This window comes from Hippoglossus hippoglossus, chromosome 20, assembly GCF_009819705.1.
Source record: "Hippoglossus hippoglossus isolate fHipHip1 chromosome 20, fHipHip1.pri, whole genome shotgun sequence".
In the NCBI taxonomy this organism is placed as follows: Eukaryota; Metazoa; Chordata; class Actinopteri; order Pleuronectiformes; family Pleuronectidae; genus Hippoglossus; species Hippoglossus hippoglossus.
Window position 1 is genome coordinate 14110653 of NC_047170.1, and position 24260 is coordinate 14134912.

At 41.5% G+C, this 24260-nt stretch overlaps 1 protein-coding gene across 8 annotated transcripts; it reads right to left on the reverse strand.

Annotated features, from left to right (window-relative positions):
• Window positions 1-444: 444 nt before the first annotated feature.
• dnajb6b (DnaJ heat shock protein family (Hsp40) member B6b) lies at window positions 445-23726 on the reverse strand. 8 transcript variants are annotated; one of them, XM_034573113.1, is made up of 11 exons: window positions 23350-23726; window positions 16449-16571; window positions 15028-15137; window positions 13242-13316; window positions 12907-13011; window positions 8605-8739; window positions 8340-8499; window positions 8185-8255; window positions 2381-2533; window positions 1331-1466; window positions 445-1280 (listed from the first exon to the last, which is right to left on the reverse strand). In XM_034573113.1, the coding sequence occupies exons 2-10, from the start codon at window positions 16511-16513 to the stop codon at window positions 1360-1362; spliced, it is 981 nt and encodes a 326-aa protein (XP_034429004.1). In that variant the 5' UTR covers window positions 16514-16571; window positions 23350-23726; the 3' UTR covers window positions 445-1280; window positions 1331-1359. The 8 variants fall into 8 exon arrangements, with proteins under 8 accessions (XP_034429004.1, XP_034429005.1, XP_034429003.1 ...); XM_034573114.1 differs by lacking the exon at window positions 23350-23726 and adding an exon at window positions 17755-17812; XM_034573112.1 differs by lacking the exon at window positions 23350-23726 and having other exon boundaries at window positions 13251-13316.
• Window positions 23727-24260: the final 534 nt, after the last annotated feature.

Here is a 24260-nt window from a genome sequence, read left to right on the forward strand (position 1 = left end):
CATGAATAATACAAAACACTGCAGGCTGATTCAGAATAATCTAAGAATACTGCTCCTTCCAGAGCTCGGCCCTTGTGACGGGAAAATCCAGGGTATTTTGTTGCTGCCTCTGTTCAATTACCGCGGCTGCAGGAGAGCAGCTGGTGAGAGACACATACAGTGGGAGGGAGGCGCTGCAGCTCAGGTGACTTGGCAACGTCACAAAGAAGAAATTCTGTTGATTAAGACTTGGCGGTGACGCTCGGGTGTTTGTGCATTTGTTCAAAGGCCTCGCTTGTGTTTAAATGATGTCGAATATGCTGTTGATGCTGAGGTTAGGAAGCAGTTTGATAAAAAAGCTGCTCTAATCAACATTTCTACATTCAAGGAGACTTGCGATGCTTTTTTCCGTTTCTCTTTTTTGTGGATGTAAAAGGTCCCAACACAATGAGACACTCGGAACCACACGTTTTTCTTTACGCATTTATTTGTAAGAGTCCATAAAAAAATGAACATTTCTTTGACATTTCCACATTTCCACTCGCTAATCATGAGAACAAACTGTCAAGGACAAGTCAGACGAGGGAAACTGTCGTGTTTGTCTATGGAACCTTTTGTGAAACACTTGAATCCAGGAAATCATGTTTTTTCAGAGGAGTTAGAAGCAGTTTCTCGTCCTGTGGGAGTCGTGGTATATTGTGGATAATATTACTGCCAGAGTGTTGATGATCAGTTTTCATATATGACGCAGGAGAGTGCAGAATATGTTCATCTCTTTCTGTAAAAAAAACGTTGACTCTTAAGTGCTTTCATTGTGTTCTCTCCCCTCTCTATTCTCTCTATTGGAGAAAGGATTCACTGAGCAGCCTGACCTTCATTTACTCTCACTTGCTTTACAGTATTAGTGCAGTGATTCTCACGCTTATCACAAACAAGGCCGCTACTGTAATTCTCCTTCCACCGGAACCCGTTCAAATGCAAACACGCGCTCTGACAAAAAACACGCTGCCAAAAACGTGGAGCAGTCCAAACGTAGGAGATTAATTAGGGTTCTGAACGCTCACTGTACATCCACAGCCCCCCCCCCAACAATAAATACAGCAAAATGCAAAAGCTTAACTACAAAAAAAAAAAAGCACCTTGGACAAAACAAAACATGGACGTGAGGTCTCTGCAGGCTGGCGCTCAGCTGATGAACGTGTACAGTGGTTATAATCTGCACTGCAGCTGATGGACAAGAGAAGATACGGCACAGTGGGGATGTTGGGCCTCTGATACGTAGCACAGATGAAATAATGCCACGTGTGATTGATGGCGCTTCTGCCAACAACTATGTAGGTGTGTGTGTGCGTGTGTGTGCGTGTGTGTGTGTGTGTGCGTTTAAAAAAAGGAGCCGAGTCCACCGAATCGTGGGAAGAGTCGAGGAGCTCTTTTCTTTTTGGACTCCTCCTTTAGCCACAGTTTCTTCCTCTTGGAGTCCGTGTGTCCTACAAAATAAAAAAGAGTTATCATTAAACATTTCAATCGTTTATTACCACTTTATAACAAGTCACAATTTGTTAGGGGTTTATAAACTCTAACTAATGATTTATCTGCGTATATGAGTATCACTTAATCACTATTAATCTCTTAAAAATAGTATAGAGAATAGTTGTCTCTATATATATTACCTAGCCTAAATCTTGAACGCAGTCATTCACATGAAACATTTTGTTAATTCATTAAAACACTGTGATGTGAGTGCAGCCAGAGGGTCAGAGGTCCAGCGGTTCACTGGAGAATTCAACAGATAAACACAGATATCTGTAAAGCATCAGTAAATCATTCATTAACTATTAATACATGTATGAGTCACAGCTTGTGAGAACAGTCGCAGGAGGAACTCGTTCTAATTCTTTTCACATTTAAAAGGCTTCTAGCTGTAGTTAAGAAACTCTCTCTCTCTCTCTCTCTCTCTCTCTCTCTGGAGACACATATCTGAGCAGTTTGTGTCATTATCTCAGAAACCGAGTTAGGGCCTTTGTTTGCGTCGCAGCAGGAGCCGAGCGCGGCAAAGTTAAAGGTTCCCTCCTTAACGAATGAAGCTGCTGTTATGAAACATTCAGGGGCATGTAATGGCTCGGCTTTTGTGCGTGACTTCCTGACCCCGTGAGGGGAAAACAGAGGGCGACCTTTGACCCCCGGTCGTTACGAGGATGTAGAACAGAGGCGCCTAATGAACACCTCTGTCCTCCATGTTTACACCTGCCAGTCAAGCACGCCGCTCGTCCTCGCCGTGCTTTGTGTGGCCGTCAGACACAAAAGCAGACAATTAGCTGTGCTTATTAAGACTCCGGTCTTTAAAGGGGAGCTCAGTGTGCCGGTGATTAATCAGCCTGGCACGGTGGGACGGTGGGCGGACCTCTCGTTAGGCACTGCAGGCCGTGGTCCTCCTCTTCCTCTGCGGGGGTTTGGGTGGAGTTCCTCAGGTAGCGCGGGTGCAAGCTGAGGCCAGGAAGTGCGTTCTGTCTGCGGCGACGACCCTCTTCCTCCGAGGGGTCTTCGGCTGCGATGTCTGTGGGTGTGAGCACAGCAGAGCAGAGCGGGAATGAATCACTACTAAACCCTGTTTTCTTGCTGTCTGGATGCGTCGCCTGAGGTGTTCAAACCAACATTAAATCTTTATTTTTTTTTTTCTTTTCTCCCCCATGCAGCTCCTATGAATTCCAGCCTTCTGACGTGAGATGTGCGGCGCAGGAAAAAAGCTGAAAGGAAAACATATTACCTTGCGGTGCCCTTGGCAGTGTGAATACAATCAGACATGAGGGAAAAAAGCAGAAACACACATCTGGTGCATCAAGTTGAGCACAAGTGTAAAAAGGTATATTGATGTAACCAACAGGAAACAACAAAGATGATATAAAAGCAAGAAGTTCAAAGAGTCCCCGAGGCGCCGCAGCAGAACCTTCCCTTCTTTCCTAAAGCCAAACATATATTTCATTCATATTTCATCTGCCTGACTTTATTGTGATTAGTCATGTAAATAAAATGAGATTTGGTTATTCTTTTCTCTGGGTAATTTACATTTATATTGAATTAGTGGCAGGCAGGGGCGTAGAGGATGGGGGTGGTGGGGGGGGGGGCTTATTATGCTGCGAGATTACAGGCAGATCTCATGGCCATTGTGTTGTGTAATTAAGGCAGAGAGGAGAAGAAAAGAGGCCAGATGCTCACTGTGCCGAACCTGGTCCCATTTAGAGGAGAGTCTGCAGCAGCGTTTTTTCAAAATCCCCGGGAACGGAGCGTAATGGCCTCAGACGCACCGGGGGTCATTAGAGACACGGCAGCTTTGTTTGACGTGTACCTGTGGCAGCGTGTTGCCATCGAAACATAAACACACAGTCGCTTTAATCGTAAACTGAAACTCCATCCGCGGTATATTTTCTTTACTTCACGTGACATGACTCACTCTCCTCTTTCGATTCCGTCAGGAAGAGCTCAGGGGGTTTCAAGGAAAGACAAAGACGTCCCCGGATTCCAATCCTCTTTGAACGGGCATCTTATTACTGTAGGTCGTCCATTTTGACCTGAGTCCAATTTCTTTGTCTCTAGAGTCTCTTAAGGTCAAAATTGTCCCGAGTACTTTTTTTGCGGCGTGTTTTCTCGCTGAAAACACTCAATTTAAATGTGATTTGTGTGTATTTTAGGCCCAGACTTGGATTTCTTACATTTCAAATTACCTTTTTAAATCAAACGCTGCTTTAAAAACACAGAGGTGACCCTGCAGAGAGAGAGAGAGAGCGAGAGAGGGAGGCGGACTCCCAGTGGATCAGCAGAAACAGGACAATTGGTGGTTTTACTCTCGTGGCTGCAGCTGCTCGTGCATGTGTCTGGTGATCTCAGGTGAAGTCAGACGGCTGGATTAAGCCAAAAGGCGACTTCAAGGTTGCACACTTTGTTTCTTTTACTCCAGAGGACCAATCATTTGCGTCTATTACGGGCCCCGGTTACCTGGGCGATAAGAATCCCATCAAGTCGCAATAATCCATCATCAGTTAATTAATTCCAACAAAAACAATATCAAAGAGCAGCGATGATAATGAGATCTTCTAATGCTCATAACGGAGGCCTTTTATTTTCTGGATCAAGGACTTAATTTGAAAAGCAGAGTGAACACTGTCGAGCTCCTGGACGCTTTCATTTGCAGCTATTGTCTCGAGAGTGCCTGTCATTTGTCTCCGGGCTAAACAATGCTGCGTGCGTCTGTGCAGGCTGTTTGCTCCCCACTGTCTAGACTGCAACACAAGAGCGTGTGCACAGGCACAAACACACTGTGGGTTGACACTGTAAACACACACAGGCAGAACACGTGTGACGGACAGATTCGGCCTTGGCAGGACAGGCTTTCAGTGGACGTTTCAAATGAATCGGTGTTCAGGACGAGGCTTCATGAGAACTATCGATCAGATTACTTTCTGCAGTCAACCTCAAGTCGCCTGTTGTCGTGCTGATGTGACTTTAAAGCCGAGCACAGAGAGATACACTCTCAGCCGAGGAGAAACCGGCAGCTTATCTCTGCCATCGTTCATAAAGTGAGAGGCCTGCGGCTCGAGGGCCGAGCTGAGGCTTCGCGACGAGGTGGAGGAGGGATGGAACAGTGGATGAGACCGGATGTCGCTCCCTGCAGACAGGAAGTCATATTTCACAACGTGGGGGGGGGGGGGGGGGGGGGGAGGCTCTGGGACAGGAAATCACAGTATTATGTGTCATGTTGGAGTTGATGGATGCTGTTTTTGTTGCGAGGAAACTCCTCCGTGGAAACACGGAGCCGGTCTTATCAAATTGTAAATAACAAAAAGTGTGCTGACATATAAACATTGATTAAATTCTCACATGTTGCTTCATTTAGTCTTCAGCTGCTGGTTTTGTGATTCCTGGGGAACAAGGTCTTTTGTATACGAACAGTGTCATCTAGTGGCCACACGAGGGTACAACATCAAATCAAAATATCTGATAATAAAAAAAAACAGATCTGATGGTTTTACTTTTCTTCAACTTCCTATTTTACGTTATATCTTAAACTGTGTGTTTTTTTTAAGAAGTGGTTCCCAACATGGTTTATTAAAAATCTCAATTATGACACGTTTTTTTTGATTTTCTGCTTCTCTTTAACAAAATGCTATAAAAAAAAAAGTATGATTTGAATGAACCTTTATTTCTGATGTCAATCACGGATAAACTGCGAAATACCGATTATAAATTAGAGGAAAAAAGACGCCCCTGAACTCACCTGAGATTTCTCTGGTTTTTACGTTTTCCTCAGTATCAAAGTGATGCAGTGATATTAATCTGCACATCTATGGACACATTATAAAGACAAACTGCAAATAGATAAATCCGCGGTTCCAGTTTGTTAAAATATAAAAGTCACAAAGCCAGAAACGATTATGACACAAAGTGTATAAATGAATTCACAAGTATGTTGATTATTTGCACTATCTGCTTCAAGTATTTATAACTTCAAATGATCAAGCTTGTTCAAATAAAAAGTTTGAACATGAGTGAATCCGAAAGGAAATTTTTACTGAATATACAGATTATAGATAAGAGGAAAAAAGACGCTCCAGAACTCGCCTGATATTCTTCAGTCTTCGTTTTCTTCAGTATCAAAGTGATTCAGTGACATTAGTCTGTACATACATGGACACATTGCAATAAGGAACCGCAAATACATAATTCGGCAAACGTTTAGTGCCAGTTTGCTAAATATGAAGTCACAGATCCAGAAGCCCTGTTCTGGCACAGATTAATATATATTGGTCCTGCAGAGGGCTCTATTGCACCATAAATATAACCCCTACCTCTCATTCAGCTGCTTGTTTTCCGTCATTGTCTTATGTTGAAGATTGACTCATGATTTTTACAACTACCAGGAAGTTAAATATAAATAAACACATGGACATTTTGTAGATTTTATCACTATTTAAATGTGCTTACTGTTCTCTGTAATAACCCATATCTACATCTATCCCTAATCCGCTGTGCGCTTCTTACGCACGAACACGGAGAGCTGAGCGCGCACAGGATGCGTAAGTCTAAATAGTGCCTGGCGCAAGGCTGCGTTGTTGCCTAGCAACAGGACTGCGCAGGCGTAACCACCGCTTAAACCAGAGCTGGTGAAAGGAAATTGAAAGGACGAAACAAACACATAAAACATGGCATCCACTACTGACTGAGCCAATCGACATGTTCATATTTTTGGTATTTTACGCAGATATCACATGCTGAGACTTCACACTTCAGTCCACTGAGGGCTTCAGGCTGCTCTTCCTCCCCAGTTTCTCTCGCTCCTGTCTCACAAAAGATATGCACTGGGTCTTGTGTAAATAAACCAGCCCCGAGCACATTCCTCCACAAAGACACAAAGACACACACACACACACACACACACACACACACACACACACACACACACACACACACACACACACACACACACACACACACACACACACACACACACACACACACACACACACACACACACACACACACACACACACACACACACACACACACACACACACACACACACACACACTCTTCTTCTGTCAGTGCAGTGACCTCTGAGCCAACTGCAATTATTCGCACTACAACAGTTGAGCTTTGAGTCAGAGCCGATTGTCTTCTGTTCGAGGGAGTGCTGACAAACCCACTTTTAGTCATTTAAAGCCCCAAGCGAGACATGTTTTTTACGTAATTTTCGATTTTTGCAGCTAATATGAAAGATCATTTAGTCACCGGTTTGCCTCGGCGTCTCTGCAGAGCTCAGGTTCTGTTCAGCACATGTAAGAGTTGCAGTATCGGCATTTATAAAAGCCCATGAAAATGTCCCGACGGGAGGGGCAGAGAGGTAAAATGAAGAAAGAGGAGGAAGAGTGGATGAATCCTGGAGGAGGGGGTTGTTCCACCCTCACCTGGTCTGTAAAGGTAAAGCATACCTACCACACAGAGGAGAAAAAAACACACCTCAGGGTTTGAATAGAGAAACGTAACGTTGCTGTGGAAAAAAGATTTCTTCATATTATCTGTCCCGTCATTTTTTTTTTTTAGCACTTTACCACTGTGCTGTGTTATCAGTGACATTAGTAGGTTAAAAATGATGCACACGGTGAGTTGTATGATGGGTGAGTGTACACAACGAGCAGCCACTGTGGTTTCCTTTATTGTGTGAAGCAGATTGAAAATGTGATCAGGCACATGTGCACACACAAACTTCATATTTCCAGTTAGAGTGAGACGATGCAAAGTCACTCAGGCTGAAAGAAAACACCACACAGACACCAGGTGACTGCAGAAGCATTTTCACAACATCAAACTCAACTTTATTGACCAAAATCTGAATAAATCTTTATTTATTTTTTCTCTTTTCTTTCAACAAAGGGCAAAAAGTTGTTCCCTGTGTCTCCGGTTGACAGTATTAAAGTGAAAGTGCACGTTCCGCTGACAAAGTTACAGTGAAACTACGAAGCAGCCTCCTGGAATCAGCAATCATGCAAAAAAAAAAACATCTCTCAAATATGCAAACAGATGTAAAAGTAAGGAAAATGCACATTAGAATTAATTTATTAATAATATGTGTCATTCATGTTACACACGCATGGTCATGGTAAAAAGTTAACAGGTTAGCAAGGTGAGGTTCAAGTTAAAGAAATTCGGGCCGAGTGGTAAAGCTTTTATCATTCACTTGTGAAACTGGTCAAGTGAGAAGAGCAGAAATGATGTGGAAGTCCATGTGTACGGCGTGTCCTGCTACGAAGAAAGACAATATCCACCTCAAAAGGAAAAAAAAAAGATTATATCTATATCGAGCACATACTCAGCTTTGTGCATGTGGCAGAAGTAAAAGTACAATTCAATTATTGTAAGGAAACAAAAAACACAAATCGCAGCAAAGATGGTCCCCCCCGTGATGATGGAATAAATACAAATATACAAACACTGAACATCTCTCGTGCCTCCGCCTGCAGCTAAAGCCAGAATGAGAAAACTGTTCTTGCAGGAATGAGACGCAGGAAGACAGAGAGAGGAGAGACCGACCCATCGGTAGCAAACATCGTCACTCGGCCAGTTTTGTTTTTTTCCCAGGTGTGAAAACGGAGAGTGTTGATCAAATCTCGTGGCGTGATATTTAATTGTTATCCAGTCTTAGGAGCTGCTCCTTACCATTAACTGTAAGAGATTTTAACTGACCATCTTCCTCCACCTCCACTCGCTCTTGGCCGTTCTCCACAATCCTGTACCAAAAACATTAAAAAAAACATTTAGAGAGCAAAGATTCAGGCTGATACAGATGCTACCGAGTTAGAAATGTACGTTACCGTTTTGTTGTAATTCTTCTGCCGTTGATGAACTTTGTGGAGGTCGACACTGATTTGAAATTACCCATCCCTCCTCCTCCTCCGCCGCCGCCGCCACCAAAAGATGAAGAAGAGAAAGAGGTGATGCCTCCTCCACCCATTTCTCCAAACGAGGTAAAACCTGTATAAGAGCAAAGAAAACAGTATTAAAATATGAAAGCATCGTAAATTCTCAATGACACAGGCATCTACTAAAGGTCAAAGATATTTGTCGGGATGGACTCACCTGAATCAAACCCTGAGAAGCCATGCCCGAAAGCTGGGAAGCCCCCAAAACCAAAGATCGGGCCGCCCATCCTGTTCCGACTTGTGCCTCTCTGGCGACCGCAATTGCCTCCGTAGAAATCAAAAGGGTCTTCGGCTGTAAAAAACAATCGTAGATTATGAGTTGGTGATTTGTGCATGAGAAACATTTTTAAACCTCGAACACAGCACTGATGTATTATCACTTTGAAGTTGTAAAGTATGATGAACTTAATAGCTCTGTGTGTAAATTGTGTATTAACACACAGCGCAGAGGCAGAGCAACATATTCCATGTTCTTCATTTGGACTCATGTTTCTGACGACCTGATGAATTTAAGTCCAATATTCTCTCTCTGTAGCTTCTATTTGTCTATTTTTAGTCTCCACCAGCTCCTCGGGGAAACATCGGTCTCTTTTAGCTGCTGAATGTTCCTCTCTGTTTACCAGCAAGTCGCTAAGTCCATCCGTCTGCTGTGGGGTGCTGAGCAGGCAGTGGACCATGTGTAGGTTTTAAAGCTTTTTTTCTGAAAATAGCTGCTGCGACCAAAGCAAGGCTTGTGAGAGTGAACAGATGTAGTGAAGAGGCAGCACAGGAAACCTAAACAATGAGCTGACAGACACTTAAACACTCAACACTTCAAGACCTGAGAAGAGTTGGGGGGATGACTCACTCTCAACATGTGACCACTTTCTCATTTAACAGTATTTTAATCCGCTGTTGAAATAATATTGATTATAGCAGCTTTAAGGCTGATTCTAGTTTCCAAAAGATTTAAAGCAACACCGTGTATCTTTTACTGAGCAACAGCGCCCCCTGCAGACACACGTGGTGATTGATTCTGTTGGGCTCCATGTCCAAACGATTAAGGGGTTTTCATGTAGAGAAAAAACAAAGCCCATCAATGTGAAGACTGTGTGGACCCACTCACTGAACTGAAACACAACTAAAGGGTGGATATTACCCATAATTCCTGGCTTTTTTGAACCAGAAGACCTGTTGTAACAAATCCACCGAAATCTGTTTTTAGAATTCTTCATATTCTAAAAGTTTCCTCACTGAATATTGGAGATAAACGCTGTTTTTTAATGAATTCTAAGTGTTTTTAAATGATCTACAGCAAGAACAGGCGTTCAAAGCTGATACTTTAAGGTAAAAGACATTGCATCGAGTTACAGTACCTGATACAAACCCAAAAAATGGACATCAGGGCACCGGTTTGTAATTTCTTGAACAATCTTAACCTTAAACTGTCTAAGTGCCCGTCACTAATTCTTCTCCTAAAGCCCTGTGGACATGCTACTAATTGCGTGCTGCCAATCTGGGTCAGCCCAGCAGGCTACGACTGGATCACTGGCACCGTTCGCTGAAAGAAGACTCTCCCCTCAACCTTGAAGGTACAGAGCTTTCTCAGACAGAAAGCTTAAAATAAAAGTATCCCCTGACCACTGCTGTAACTGCATTACTGTCCATTTACCTAGAAGACGTTAGACAAGCCAGCGGAGCCCTTAGGAAGCTGCCTGTAAGACGGCAGACAACAGAGTAAGAAATAGGAATGAAAGCACTGAAAACATCTAAATTCTGCTTCCATTCCATGACTGTACAGTAAGAGGTGGCTTAGAAGAAGAGCTGAGGCGTTCTCAGAGGGAGAGCACAGCCCTCTATTGCCTGTGTACTCTGACATAACTTTTAAGACCTGTCAAGCACAAAGACTGAGATTAATTCAGAGAAGAATGTGCCACGCCTGCACAGCACCGCAGAGGGTGTATCAGCTCAGGGCAAATTAAAATGACAGTGGGTTTTCAGGATGTACATATTCGAAAGCTGAGGGAAAACATTAATGACTTCGTAACTACAACAAAATTGAATGGGTTCTTTCTCGCCTCGTGTCCCATCGTTCTGACAAGTTTAGTTGAAATTAGTTCAGTAGTTTTTGTGTCATCCTGTTGACAAACAAACCAAACAATAGGTTATTATAGAAGCTGCCCAGGGAGACATTGTGGAAATATTTTGGCAATTTCCACAGTATGTGTGCGACCCGATAGCTGAATGGTCTGGGCGTTTACCAAATGGGTATTCATGCCCCAAGCAATAGGACTCCCAGCTGGTCGGATCCCCCCCCCCCGCCCCCTACATTTCCCGTCTCTCTCCTTCTTTCACTATCTTGTGAAAAGGCACAAAGGCTAAAAAAATATACCTTCAAATGTATAAAAGTTGATCTGCTGATATCTACTTCTTCAAATGTTCATTTTAGATAAAGTGTGTGGGCTGTACTTGGCAGACGACTGGGTGCTCCTCATCGTGTGAATCTGTATTTGTCTCAACCCCTACCCCCCTACCCCTACCCCTACCCCCCCCCCCCCCCCCCCCCCAGTCTGCTGGATGCGCTCGGTGGCTGAGTGACAGATCCACAAGACCAGCTGCTGCTCGCTGTGACGAGCTGCAGGACACTCGGGACTGGAGACTGGACAGAACTGAATCCTGCCATTTCAACGAACGTCCCAAAAAAACAAAGCGGTTCTTTAAGGGAAAAAAAATACTTAAACATACACTTGAGATAAACTCGGTGAAGATGGATGTTCTGTCAGAGTCATAACTGAACATAATCAAGGTTTTCACTCAGTCAAAATAGATCTTGAACTTTACTCTCCTGTGCGACAGCGCAGACAGCTTTATGGTTTGGCTTTTTTTAAACAGTCTCTGTTTACCGAGATGAGTAAACAGCAACAGCTGCCACTTTCACTTTATCTTATCCATGGAAATAAGAACAGTAGTGCATGTCATTGTCTACACTTGATAAAAACATATAACGGCTGTGATGATGATGACGACTGCGTTCTTTACAAGTTCTTATTTGTAAGCAGCTCCAATAACTCATAATATTTGTTTTTCAGGATTTGTGTTGCACGGATATTGTTTGGGAGCTAAAATCATATCATGTTTTATGCACACAGAGCACACAGCACACACACACTTGGCATTATTACATCTGCTTTTGTTTTAATACGGAAGCTATTTTTGAAAGCATTCCAGTTGAGTGATGTAGACGTTCATATCCATCCACTGGCTGTGTCTGAGCTCCATATTTAGAGCTACGCGGGGTGAAATACACATGCCTTCCAATCAGCCCTCTGTTGAACCCAGACAACCAACGGCAGGCGCTAAAACTCCTGTTACTCTCGAATCCTTAATTCAACGATCCACATTTCTGACACAATCAGCTGTTGCATGACAAGACGATGACATTACAACTAATGAGACGCCGCTGGTCAACAGCAGAACAAACGTTTTCTCTTTTACGATTTTGCCCCTGTGCATTTGTTTGTTTGATTTTTCACAAGATTACGCAAAATCTAGAGAACATTGTTAAACGAAACTTGGACCAGGATAGAACCCAATAAATTTTGGCTCTCATCCAAACAAAGTTGCAAATGCAGGACTTTTTCTTTATCACTTTCTTTAACACTGTGAGGTTTTTAGGACACTTTGGATGATTTCGCAGGGACAATTCATGGATTTCGGTGAAGAAAATCAGGGATGTTAAGGGGCTGAAATCTATGCATGTGTGTAATTTGGTGCAGCTTGACTGAATTTACAGGACCTGTTGTCCTCTACTGAGTGTCAGTCTAGACATGTATTTAATCTTCGTCTTGTTATTTATCTATTGTAACCAGATGGCACCTTTCAACGACTGAAAAAACATTCTGTATTCATGCTGCTGCTTTTGAACTGATTGTAAGGGTGATGTAAAATAAGAGCCTTTTTAAAAAGCGGGAGTAAATTAAGAGTTTAAATCCTGGTAATGAGATGATGATACATAATGAAGTTGACATTAGTTGACATCCAGCAGAGATACTCCAGCGTGTGACATTTAATGGAAGATAACCCCCTGCGGGGAGCAGTACTTAGTGTATTGGATTTGGACATGCACTTTGCAGCACTGTGAGAGATTAGCACCAGGATTTACAGAAGGTTTTCTAGGTGCCGATGCTCCATCTTTCAAATTTCCACAGAGCAGGAGCTGCTAGCTTCGTGTTAGAAGGCAAAATAACTATACCAGAGTATATACATACATAAAACTGAGGCGAACACGATGAACTACTCTCTGTCTCTCTTGAGCCTTCCCAGGCCATCCATGTATATCTTTGACCAGATAAAATTATCAAGTTAATAATAGCCATTGCATACTCCACACTCTTAGGACACTATTGAGTCCCTCGCTCCTCCTGCTCTGGGAAAAACAAGAAATCTCACCAGTGCCTCAGCAGAAATGAAACGGACTTACCAAACAAATCTGCAAATGGATCTCTGCCACCAAAGAATTCCCTGAAAACGTCCTCAGGATTACGGAATGTGAAGCTGCCACCGCCATAGTGATTGTAATGGCCTCCTGGAAAACATAAAACAACAACAGAGCTCATGAACTAGGGATTAAAGGCAGGATTACACACACTGCTATCATTACAGGTTATAAAAAAATCAATACAAAACCAGGCTGTGCCACAGATGAATGAATAAATGATCATATGTTGCCATGTCCTTATTAGAATTACCAACTGAAATCAAACATCTGCCACCAATATAAATATTTATCATTTACTTTAAAAGTCATCTCCTTACCTCCTCCGCCTCCTCCGCCTCCTCCTGCTGAAAGGCCTTCTTTGCCGTATCTGTCATAAATATTCCTCTTACTTTCTGTGGAGGGAAGAGAAGGACTGATGAGATTGAAAGACACACAAAAATATTCCTCTTCTGTTGTCTTATCTACCTTATTTATTTGTCTTCACCCAACAAATAAAATGTTGACGTCAAAATAAAAGCCCCACGCAACATTTCAATTTGCCTCAGACTTATTTCAGCACATCAGAAATAATTCAGCATTTCTACATTACACTCAAAAAATGCATAATAATATAGTTTATTTAATTTACCAGCTCAACTCTGTGCCGTGACCATTTCAAATTGGGCAAAGCGGCTGTTGAGCAGTAAACTATCAGCAGCAACTAAAGACACATTTACACACTAAACTGATAATCGTCTCAGGCATCAGGTGACAAACAGAGGGTGACATTGAGTAGTTTAAAAGCTGAAACTGCCTGCATCTTGTGACTGAGTGTGTGGTGCTTAACGACGACAGACAAAATGTGACAAACTTCTGTTCTCAAACATTTACGACTATATTTACACTGTTATTATCACCCACTCAAGATACAAATATTTGTTTTACTAGTTTTCAACTTTTACAAGATCATTTTAGTACCAACATAAATGTGTCTTTTTCCACTGAATACCGAAACCTGGCACGCTCTGGTAAATGGCTTTAGATGCCTGGGGGATGAGTCCTGAAGGTGACTCAGTAAAAGAGTGTTGCTAACCCGGCTGTAACCTAAAACCCATAGCTTAACAATTGGACGAAGACCAGTTTGTTCCATGAAGTCTAGTCTAGTGGTTCATTTAATGAGTTTTAAAAAAGGAACCGAGACATCGTGGACCGATCACGTTTTCAGAAGACAGGTACAAACACAAATACAATGTTTGGATCGGTTTACAAAATTGCAGTGAAAAACAACCCCAGCTCAAATTGGAGAGTTAAAGTTAACTTCAGGCCCAGATTTAATTTGCCAAGTCAAAAACTGTGCTAACATTTTCCACATTACATCCATCAAATACATCTTCTTTCTTATTCAGCAGCTTGAATTTATTCTGTGAGCTTTTCAAACTACACAATGCTGCTGTTCAGCCACAAAGGGACGTAACCATCAGCACCTGAACACACTCAGACTGAACTTAGAATTGTTTAAAGCACAACAACGTGACAAACAGAAAGTAAAACTAAAGCCATGACACCAGATGTTTAAAATGAAGTAGACGTTCACATTCCAGCATAGACATTCCTGACACTGGGCAGTCTAAATACATACAATACCTGCCGTTTGTGACAGGGTGTGTGGTACTTAACAGAGACTAGTAAAATGTTAAATGCTTATTTTTCTGCTTTCAGACCTACATTTAAATACTAGAGCTTATGCTCATCCCCTCCAGATACAGAAATGTACCTGGTTGAAATGTTGGTTTATAAATCCAATTCAAGACAAATATTCATTTTATCAGCAGGACTGAGTTACTAAACCTCAAATATTGTTTTGTTACCAATCAAAAAATGTCCTTTACATAGAATACTAGTGCTGGGCAATAAATGAAAACAATAATAATAGCAATAAAAAGCTTTATGCTAAAAGAAGGGCTTACTACGAACAGTCTGTCTTGAACGAGTTTAACAAACTGTTTCAGGATCAACTTCCATATCTGAGGTGTCAAACACAATATGTGTCTTTTTGAAAAAGATTATTTCAAATAGAGCTCGAACTGTCACATCAGTACAAGCAGTAAAAATAAAAGATCTTACCATCTGAGAGCACTTCATATGCCTCTGACAGCTCTTTGAATTTTCTCTCTGCTTCCTCCTTGTTGTCTGGGTTCTTGTCTGGATGCCACTTCAATGCCAATTTTCTGTAACTGGAGCAGAAATACAGTACTGCATAAATACAGGCAGATATAAAACACACAGCCAAATTAATTTTGTTTCCTATATAGATACACCAATGACAAACAAGTCTTAGCTCAAATGATAGATAGATGCAAAGTGTAGGGATGTCAGAAATTCATATCCACATGCAAGAAGTTTATTAAAGTGGTTAACATGACTACACAGACACACACAGTGTTCTTTCTTCCCACCCAAGCTGAAATAACAAAGACAGTCTGAACTCTATTGACGTACAATGTGGGCCTTGCTCAGCAGCTTACGCTGCATCAGCTGTTTCTGAGCCCAGCAGCAGCCCCAGCAGCGGAAACACAGATGCTGTGGACGAGACTCACGACTGAAAGTCAAAGAAAGGCTTCACAATCCAGAGATTGACGGTTATGGATCTACGATGAATAGTCTTTGTAGTCCATGTCTGTGTTGTAATCTGTGACTGTATCTAAAGCCTGGTCACTGGTCAACCGGACAGACTGAGCTGAACAATGCTGCATGGTTGATAATAGTGTAACATATCAGTTTCTGTGGTCTTTATAGTCCGAAGCCTGTATTCACAAGTAAGAGCAACAGCACCCTCTATGTTTGCCTGTAATCTGAATAATCATCGCTGATCTCAGTATTAATGCTTGCTCACCCGACTGTAACCTACAACCTATAGCATTTAATCAATAAACAAAACTAAGAGTTTACAGCCATGCTAGCAGCACTGTGAGCCTGTATTTAGGAACAGTGGTGCTTAGAGCTAAGTGCTAACGTCGGGATGTGAATAGGGCCATAAATGATACAAGATTATTGAGGCAAATATCGATAATGATATTTGAGAGTTGAAAATAAAAATATTGCCTAAATATTTACATTTAAATAGACACCTTAATTTATTTGTCAAAGCAAAAGGTGTCAGTGGGAAACCTGTGAGGAAATGGAATTAACTGGAACTGGCCTGTTTCGTGGTTTGACTGTGAGTGGCGGGTGAGCGTAGAGGGAAGGTATTTGACAGCAGCAAGGTTACAGGAACAAGAGTGGAAACTTTCTTCATTGCACTCTCTCCGCTCTCGCTCTCTCTGCTCTCGCTCTCTCTGCTCTCGCTCTCTCTCGCTCTCTCTCGCTCTCTCTCGCTCTCTCTCTCTCGCTCTCTCTCTCGCTCTCTCTCTCGCTCTCTCTCTCCCCGTGTGTCAGTTTATACAGCCGGAGGTGGTTATAATTAACCTATTACACCACTCTGGGTGGGCATGTTCAACAACACCGGGGGGGAAAATTGGGGCAGAAAAACACTCAGGGGCACTTACGCTTTTTTGATGTCCTCTTGCGTTGCATTTCTCTGGACTCCTAACATCTGGTAGTATTCCACCATGGCTCTGTCTTTGTGTGTTTGTGGGTGCTGTCTCCTGTGAAGATTCACAAAGTCGCCTCTGTGGAGAGAAAGTTGAGTTCTGTTAAGACATGTTAGCCTGAGGAGATAAAGCCTAACGAACTTCAACTGAGCGTAGCCATGTGTGACGCGCACGATATCTTCCCTCCACAGCAGAGGGCTAAATTTGTTAAGGGGAGGGAGGGGGCCGTGGCATTAAACAGGGTGGCAATACCCAACAATGTAATCAACTGCACTGAAATAGAGATAGATGCAGGGGGGAGGACAGCTAAGCTAATACAAGCCCAGTAAAATGACATAATAAGTAGGTGATCATCCCTTAGCCTAAGGCTGAAAGAGAGAAAATGTGAATCCTGTTTCTCTTTTCCATTTCAGATATCACTATAAAAGATCACGAAGTATTTTTTTTTAATGATGTAATGCTCAAGTTATGAAGCCCAGACTCTTGAAAACAAGACAGAACAAGTCTAATGAAAAGGAAATCTCAGAAGTTATCCAAGTTGTCGTGCTTTCGAACCAGTTAAAGTTAATATCTCCTGAACACTGCTCTTAGCCGACTTGATTTATAGTAAAAACAGCTGCCAACATAATGAATCTAAATGTAGTGGCAGGTACAAATAAAAGCGTATTTGGATTTGGACGAGTTTTAAACCCCAAAATATCTTCTTTGTAGCCACCGTGTCTTTCTCTAAAACCTAATCAAACCTGATCAACTCTGCCAGAAACAGATTCCATTTTTCAGACAACTATTTCTACGTTTTTTGGAAGGAAAACTTAAGGCATAACAACGGTAACTGAGGAGGTTTGGGGCTTAGAGAACAATCAATAGAAACCATTAATCGAACCTACTTTAACGTTAAAATAAATTTAACCCGTTTGACATTAATACCTCAACTTACACTTATACATCTGTGGCAGATCATGGTCAATAAGAAGCTAAAGTGGAACTTCTTTATAAAAAAATAAAAGCCAATAATATACAAGAATACATAATCGATCTCAGCTTTGATTTAGCTGATCTTACAGATTAACTAAGTGTGTTTTAACTTCTTTCACCATGTCCTGTCAGTTTGTTTTCACAACTCAACACATATTTTTCTGTCGTCGACAGGCAAAATAATACATAAGAATTACGAAAATGCCAAGCAAACCTAGAGGCGAGGGTTAAGAGGGACCTGAGCAATTACACAAAATTGATAAACAAACCAGTGAGGACTACTTACACTGGGAGTTCACTGTGTCCTGTTTGTTTGCTATTTTTAACCTGTGGCCTTTGCAGTTAGATTGTGTTTGTGTGTTGTGAGCATGTGGGGGGCTGGGGGTGTTGCAAGGGACTCCTGGTTGGGACAAGGCAGTGAACTCGTGACAGTCTTCCCTTCGACACTTCATTATCCACGCCCTCATTTTGTGTTCAATTTCGCTGATTCTAAAAACTATTACAGAGTTTCTCTCTCTATATATGTGCAGTACTTCCTCTTATAAACCACAACCTAAATATAGCGAGATGTTACCCACAAAGTTCTCATTGTCCTCTGGGACTTTCTGAAAACCAAGTCCAATATCTTGACTCATCATATTAAACAACCTTTTATCCCCCTCATATCAGCCTTCATTAACCGCAGCAGTCGGGATTAGATGGACACTAGAGCCTGCTGGAGATGTGGTTCCTCCTGGTTGTGTGCATATGTATCCATGCATGTACTGTACGTGCAGATGTTTGCCTTGTGGCAGCGTTACACAGCTAACCCCCGATCTGATGCATTTCTGCTCTGCTCGGCGTGAACCATGCCACAGAGTGAGAAGCAGATGTGGGTCAGTCAATCCCATGATGTCTCACTGAACCAGAGGTGACGGCTATACTTGTTGTCAGCTCACAAAACTAAGCAATTGTGATAGTTTCCATTTCCCTAAAATTAGCACTGTTAGAAGTCAATTGAAAGACAAAGCTAATTAGAGCACAGCCAGAGAGGAACGGTTTTTATCATTATTGTGATCAATGGATTTGTGCTGTGCAGCAATCCCTGACCAGTCTTTAGCTAAATGACTTCATAAATTTTTTAAGCAAATTGACAGTGGGAACATCTGTTCCCACAAGCTTCAGTACATTTAGTGGTTTTCCCAGATCTATTTTTAAGAGTAAGTTACAGTAATTACTCATCTTTTACTGTCATGGTTTGTTGTGATTAATGAGCTACCTGGTTAGAATCTTCTGGGGGGGGGGGGGTTTGTCCAATATGATAGAAATCGAAGTTGTTGGACAAAGTTATTTCACTGTTTCACCTTCATTGACTGTACATAAAGATGGATGACATGACAGCTCCTCAAAAGTGAAGCCAAATCATCTTGATCGGCCCCTGGTGGCTGGCTGTAGGATAGGTAATTAACTCCATCTCCTCCATGTTGGATGGGACAGTGATCAAACTAAAAAGTAAACGTACCTGTCAAATAACTTTTTTCACTAAGATGGTTTCTGTCATTTTAAGTAGTTCATATCACACTGATACAGCAGCTCTACACTACTATCTCTACTGCGCAGACTCTGGCTCCAAATGATGACAGAAGTGTAAGATGGCGGCACTTGTATCTGGGATATTTTAGTATTATTTTTCTACAACTGGAAGAAATTAACATATCATCCATTTATTTCTTTACCACCAATTAAGTCAACTTATAGGTCACCTTGGTTCAGCATTTATTCACTGCAATCTAAAATTTTCTGGATAAAAAAATGTATTGATTAATTGAGAAATAAGCAGATACTTTTAAATCATCAGGTGCAGAAGTAGAAAGTTTTTTTTAATGTCTTGAAACTGAGCCCCAGTGAGGAGCAGTATGTGAGCAGTGTGTCGAGCTGTGGTGTTGAGGCAACAGCTGATTCACAGAGCAATTCTCTGAATGTACTAGTCGACCTTTAATCTGACCCTGACGTATGACACAAGCTCCCAACTAATGAATCTCGACCGCGTGTATAAGCAGCCAAGATGAAACCTCTCCTCAGGTCAGATGGTTTTATTCTCCGGTCAGTGATGAGGTGAAGACCTCACTGATGAGCTACTGCTCCAGTGTTTCACAGGAGTCAGCTGAGGGGCCATGGACTTTAAGTAAAGGATCTCACCCCAGCACCTCACCCTCTGACAGGTGGACTGAGAATGAATGTCTGTGTGGATACCTCAGGCCTGATTTTTTTGGAGAGGCAACATCTTCCAGCTGGCTTTGAAACAAAGGATTCCCAGGAGCCCGATATGACTCAAAAAAAATCAATGGATAGATAAAGGAGGGAGTACTCAAAGAGTTCAAAAGGACTTTGCCAAGGGGAAAGATTATGAGTGATTGGAAAGATAGTGAGTTCAGGGGTCTACACATGGCTTGTAAACAGAAGTCAACAAACAGCAAAGGTAATCCCGCAGCTCAGGATTTTTTTCAAGAGTTAAATCTACACAGGATTTTAGAGAAAAAACTTCCAGACAAGTTGAGCAGTGGGAGACTACAACAACATCTGTTCTTTTGCTGTGCTGTACTGATGTGGCAAATGAGATTTCCCTTGAAGGTGTAATATTGTGTAACAGTGGATACAAGAGACAAAAAGTGAAAGATGTTAAGTTATTTTATGTAGTAACTATTGTATTTAGATGGACTAAAATTTAAAAGGTTTTTGGTGCAACGGTTATTAATTTATGAAATAATTGATAATAATTCAGTTGAATTCCATTGCAATGCATCAGTAGAGTCAAGGCGTGAAGAACAGGTTAGAACACGTTTTGAAAACACATTAGACAAAAGGATTTATCATAAAATGAAAAGTACTAAAGAAAAATAAGGTCAGAAAATAAATAATTATAAATAATAAATGATATATATATATATATATATATATATATATATATACACACACACACACAGTGATATATTTATGAAAAGTCGATATTGGCTAAACAACATCAGCCTGTTGAATTATCGGCCTGTAGTTGAAGTTGAGTATTTAGTTTACACTCAAGAAAAAAAGGTCTATACTGACACCACAGATTTTACACACAACACTACAGGCCACTATATAAATTATAATAATTAGTATTATCTCATTAAAGAAAATATTTGATCATAATGCAGATGTATTTTAAAGCTATGAGATATTCAAAGAGCTAATTTTGATGCAGGGCTAATGTAGGTTAAATGTGAGTATATTATTCAAGAAAAAAGGCGTCACGTGGCGCTGGACCACACCCACTTATCACGCATTACAGTCGTAGTGTAGATTTCATCAAGTGTAGACCACACGGTGAAAATTGTGTGTAAATTGAACTAAAGTTGTAAAACAAGGCTTACCTCCTTTTGGCAGTAGTTGGTGCTATCACTATCTCTACACACAGACTAATGTGATTAGACTTCAGTATTTCTCTTTTTGACAGCAAAGCGCTCCAGCAAAAACAAATGTGCAACTGTCCAAGATTACAAATTAGCTTTGTTTTAGACCCAATTTTCCCCTACAGATTTAATTGTGTGTAAATGCAGTCTCGCCTGATTACGAACTGAACACTGAGTGCACAGTTGTGTGTCAGTGTCAAAGGACATGCAAACACCACCACAATTCTGACATTAACAAGACAAGAGCACCGGGCTAAACAGCTAGAGCAGCAAGAAACCAACAGCTAACACAAATCACAGCTGACAGAGCAGAGACGCAGATGACAGCTAAATGCAACACAATAATGAGCCAGCACCTTAAGTCAAAGGATTCATAGCAACAAGTGTGTGTGTTCTTTAAACACAGCAGAGTGTGAACATGAGAGGCAGCTCATCCTCTTTCTACTAAAGAAGATCCCATTTACTGTAAACAGAAGTAAGCTTTTTCTACTTGGACAAGGAAACCATTCACAAATAAAAGTGTGTGAGATATAATCCAGGAAGAATAACATGTTTAAACTATAACATTGGTATTGTACATGAAAATGAACTCTTTCAGAAGTCTGCCCAAGATCAGGCTATATTAAAGAGATGTGATAACTTACAGGAACAGAATATATAGAGCAGATTATAGCAAAGAAACAATCACGTATATAATGACTGCATACAGTAGTTTAAAAAGCACAGAATTCATCAGAAATAAATTCTATAAAGTCTATATGCGAGTGTTTTTTAGTAGCCCAATCTCAATAATAAAACACGAAGCCAACGTAGATTCTGTCATTGCTCAGATAAGATAAAATAGGAAGCTTTTACTTTCCTCATTACAAAGGATATCAAGCTGTAAAGCTCCAGTTTAGAATGTGGAATCTCCAAAAGTTTTTCAACAAACTACTACCTCAGAAAATTAGCTAACACTTCCAATACCAATATAAATGCTTGTCTTATTACACTCATCTTATTAGCCTGCCGAGTTACCACAAGCCAAGTCAGAATAACTTTGCAAAAGTTGCCAAACTAGTTACTCGCAAAAGTCAAGAGACAAAATGAATGTGTGTTTGTACTTTCTTACTTTCGTATGGTACACAACACAGGTTGGACAGGAAATACAGACCCGTTGGTATTTCCTGCAGTAAATACTAGTAAATACATTTTAGATAAATTACTTGAATTAAGAGAAGAATGATCAGCTGTTAAAATGATCGACTATGGCCTCACATGAGTGAGCAACATTTGCTTGTCTGTATCCATATTGCACATCATAACCATAGACTGTATATAAAGATGGACGACATGACAGCTCCCCAAAAGTAAAGCCAAAGCATCTCCATCGCTCCCTGGTGGGTCACAAACCCTGCATCCTCCATGTTAGCGGATGGGACATGAACCAAACTAAAAAGTCAAATAAAGTTTGCCCAAAGATGGTTTCTGTCATTTAAGGTAGCTCCTATCACACGGACGTATGTCCATGTGTTCATGTTATATTGGAAAAGTTAAATCGCGATAATTTATTATCTATTCTCGTCTATCGTTTTGTTGCCCAGCCCTAGCTGAGACAGACTCGTGATTGGTCGAGCTCAAACATCACTGGGACCTTCAACATTATGACTCCATCCCAAAATTGCAACTCAGAAACTAGCTCCAGCAGCACAAGATGGCAGCATTCATACCCGGGATATTTTGGCTTCATTTCTGTACAACAGGAAGTGGAGGCACGCGTCCACCTTTATATACAACCTATGATCATAACGTTAAAATGTCGCTGCTATTTGTTGCTACTCTGCTGGCAGTATAGCATGACACCGGTAAATATTGTATTTCATGTGCTGAACTTCCTGACATCTGTATCCAATGGCAACGGATTGAGGAGGCGTTGTCTTCCTCTTTAACAACAGCACAATCAGCGTTAACTTGGGGAAACACAGCAAGACCGGCAGAAACTTCCAGAAACATTTATGAGATTCACATTACCACAACACATTACGAGGATTTTAATAAAATATAACAACTACACTTTCTCACGCTATTAATTTTAGCCACCAGAGGCTTGGTTAATATTCCTTTTCTCTCCTTGGAGTATTTTAAGCTAGCACGGATGCTAGCTGTAGCTGCTGGAGCCACAACGAAAAGCTCCGCTCGCGGTTCATAGCGTTTTTAAGCTAGCTTAACGCTCCCGGCTAATTCACGCTAACTCAACTGAAACGTACGTCACTGGTGAAACAGTAACAACGATGTTTTTTTTGTATTTCCATTTATGACCCGGTGGCGAGCTGAGGAGAGACAGCGGCACCACAGCATCCACACATGTGCGGGAGGTTAGCGATGCGACGGAGGAAGCGAGTCGAGCTAAATGGATACAAGCGGTTAGATTAAGAGCAGCTTCAGGCGGTGGCTCGGCTCGGCTCGGCTCGGCTCACCTGTGTGTGGGGGGGGGGAGTGTCCGCTCCGGGCGTCTGTCCTCTGGCTCCTGTCTGTACTGTCCCTCCTGTCTGTCCTGTCCCTCCTGTCTCCTGGGTCCTCCGGTCTCTGTCCTCTGGTCTCAGTGCGGAAACTGAGCGTGAACTGCGGGTACTGCTGCTGCTACTGCTGCTGCTGCCGCTGCTGCCTTCAGGGACTGTAGGACGCCGGAGAACTGCCACATCAGCTGGGGACCCCCCATATGCACGCGTGCTTGGTTTGGACAACACGGATGTTAGTTTGTTCCAGACCTGGTGGAAGATGGAAGTGCCATAAAAAGACCAAAGCACACTTTATACATCTGATCCTCGTGACCTGCTGCCTGTGTGAGTTACTGCCCACAGACTGTGTGAAGATGGACGACACGTCTCCGCCTCCTCTCACTGTTTAGAAATGAAGCCACCACATGTTGGGAGATGATAAGAAGGGATTCAACAAGGGGGGAAAGTTTTATAACTTAAACTTTTTAGTTTGCTCCCATTCATCTAATATTCTTACCAAATTGTATACTGTTGTGAATGTACACCAATATATATATACTTACTTCTGTATACAATTTAAAACATATAATATATGTATGTATATCATATCAAATTGTAAACTATTGTCAATTTATACCTATTTGTATTTATACATATATTTGCATGTATACGACTGTGAATTCATTTATACACATTTATATATTTTAGACTCATTCGTTTTGTACATACCTGCCTATATATTTATAATAGTCTAATATGTGTTTTATTTTTAGTTCAACATCTCCTTATACAAATACACAAGTAGAGTATTTAGAGTACTTGTGTCAGTATCCTCGTGCAATCATCCCGCACAAAACTCAAGTACATTTTCTTTACAAACAATATATACC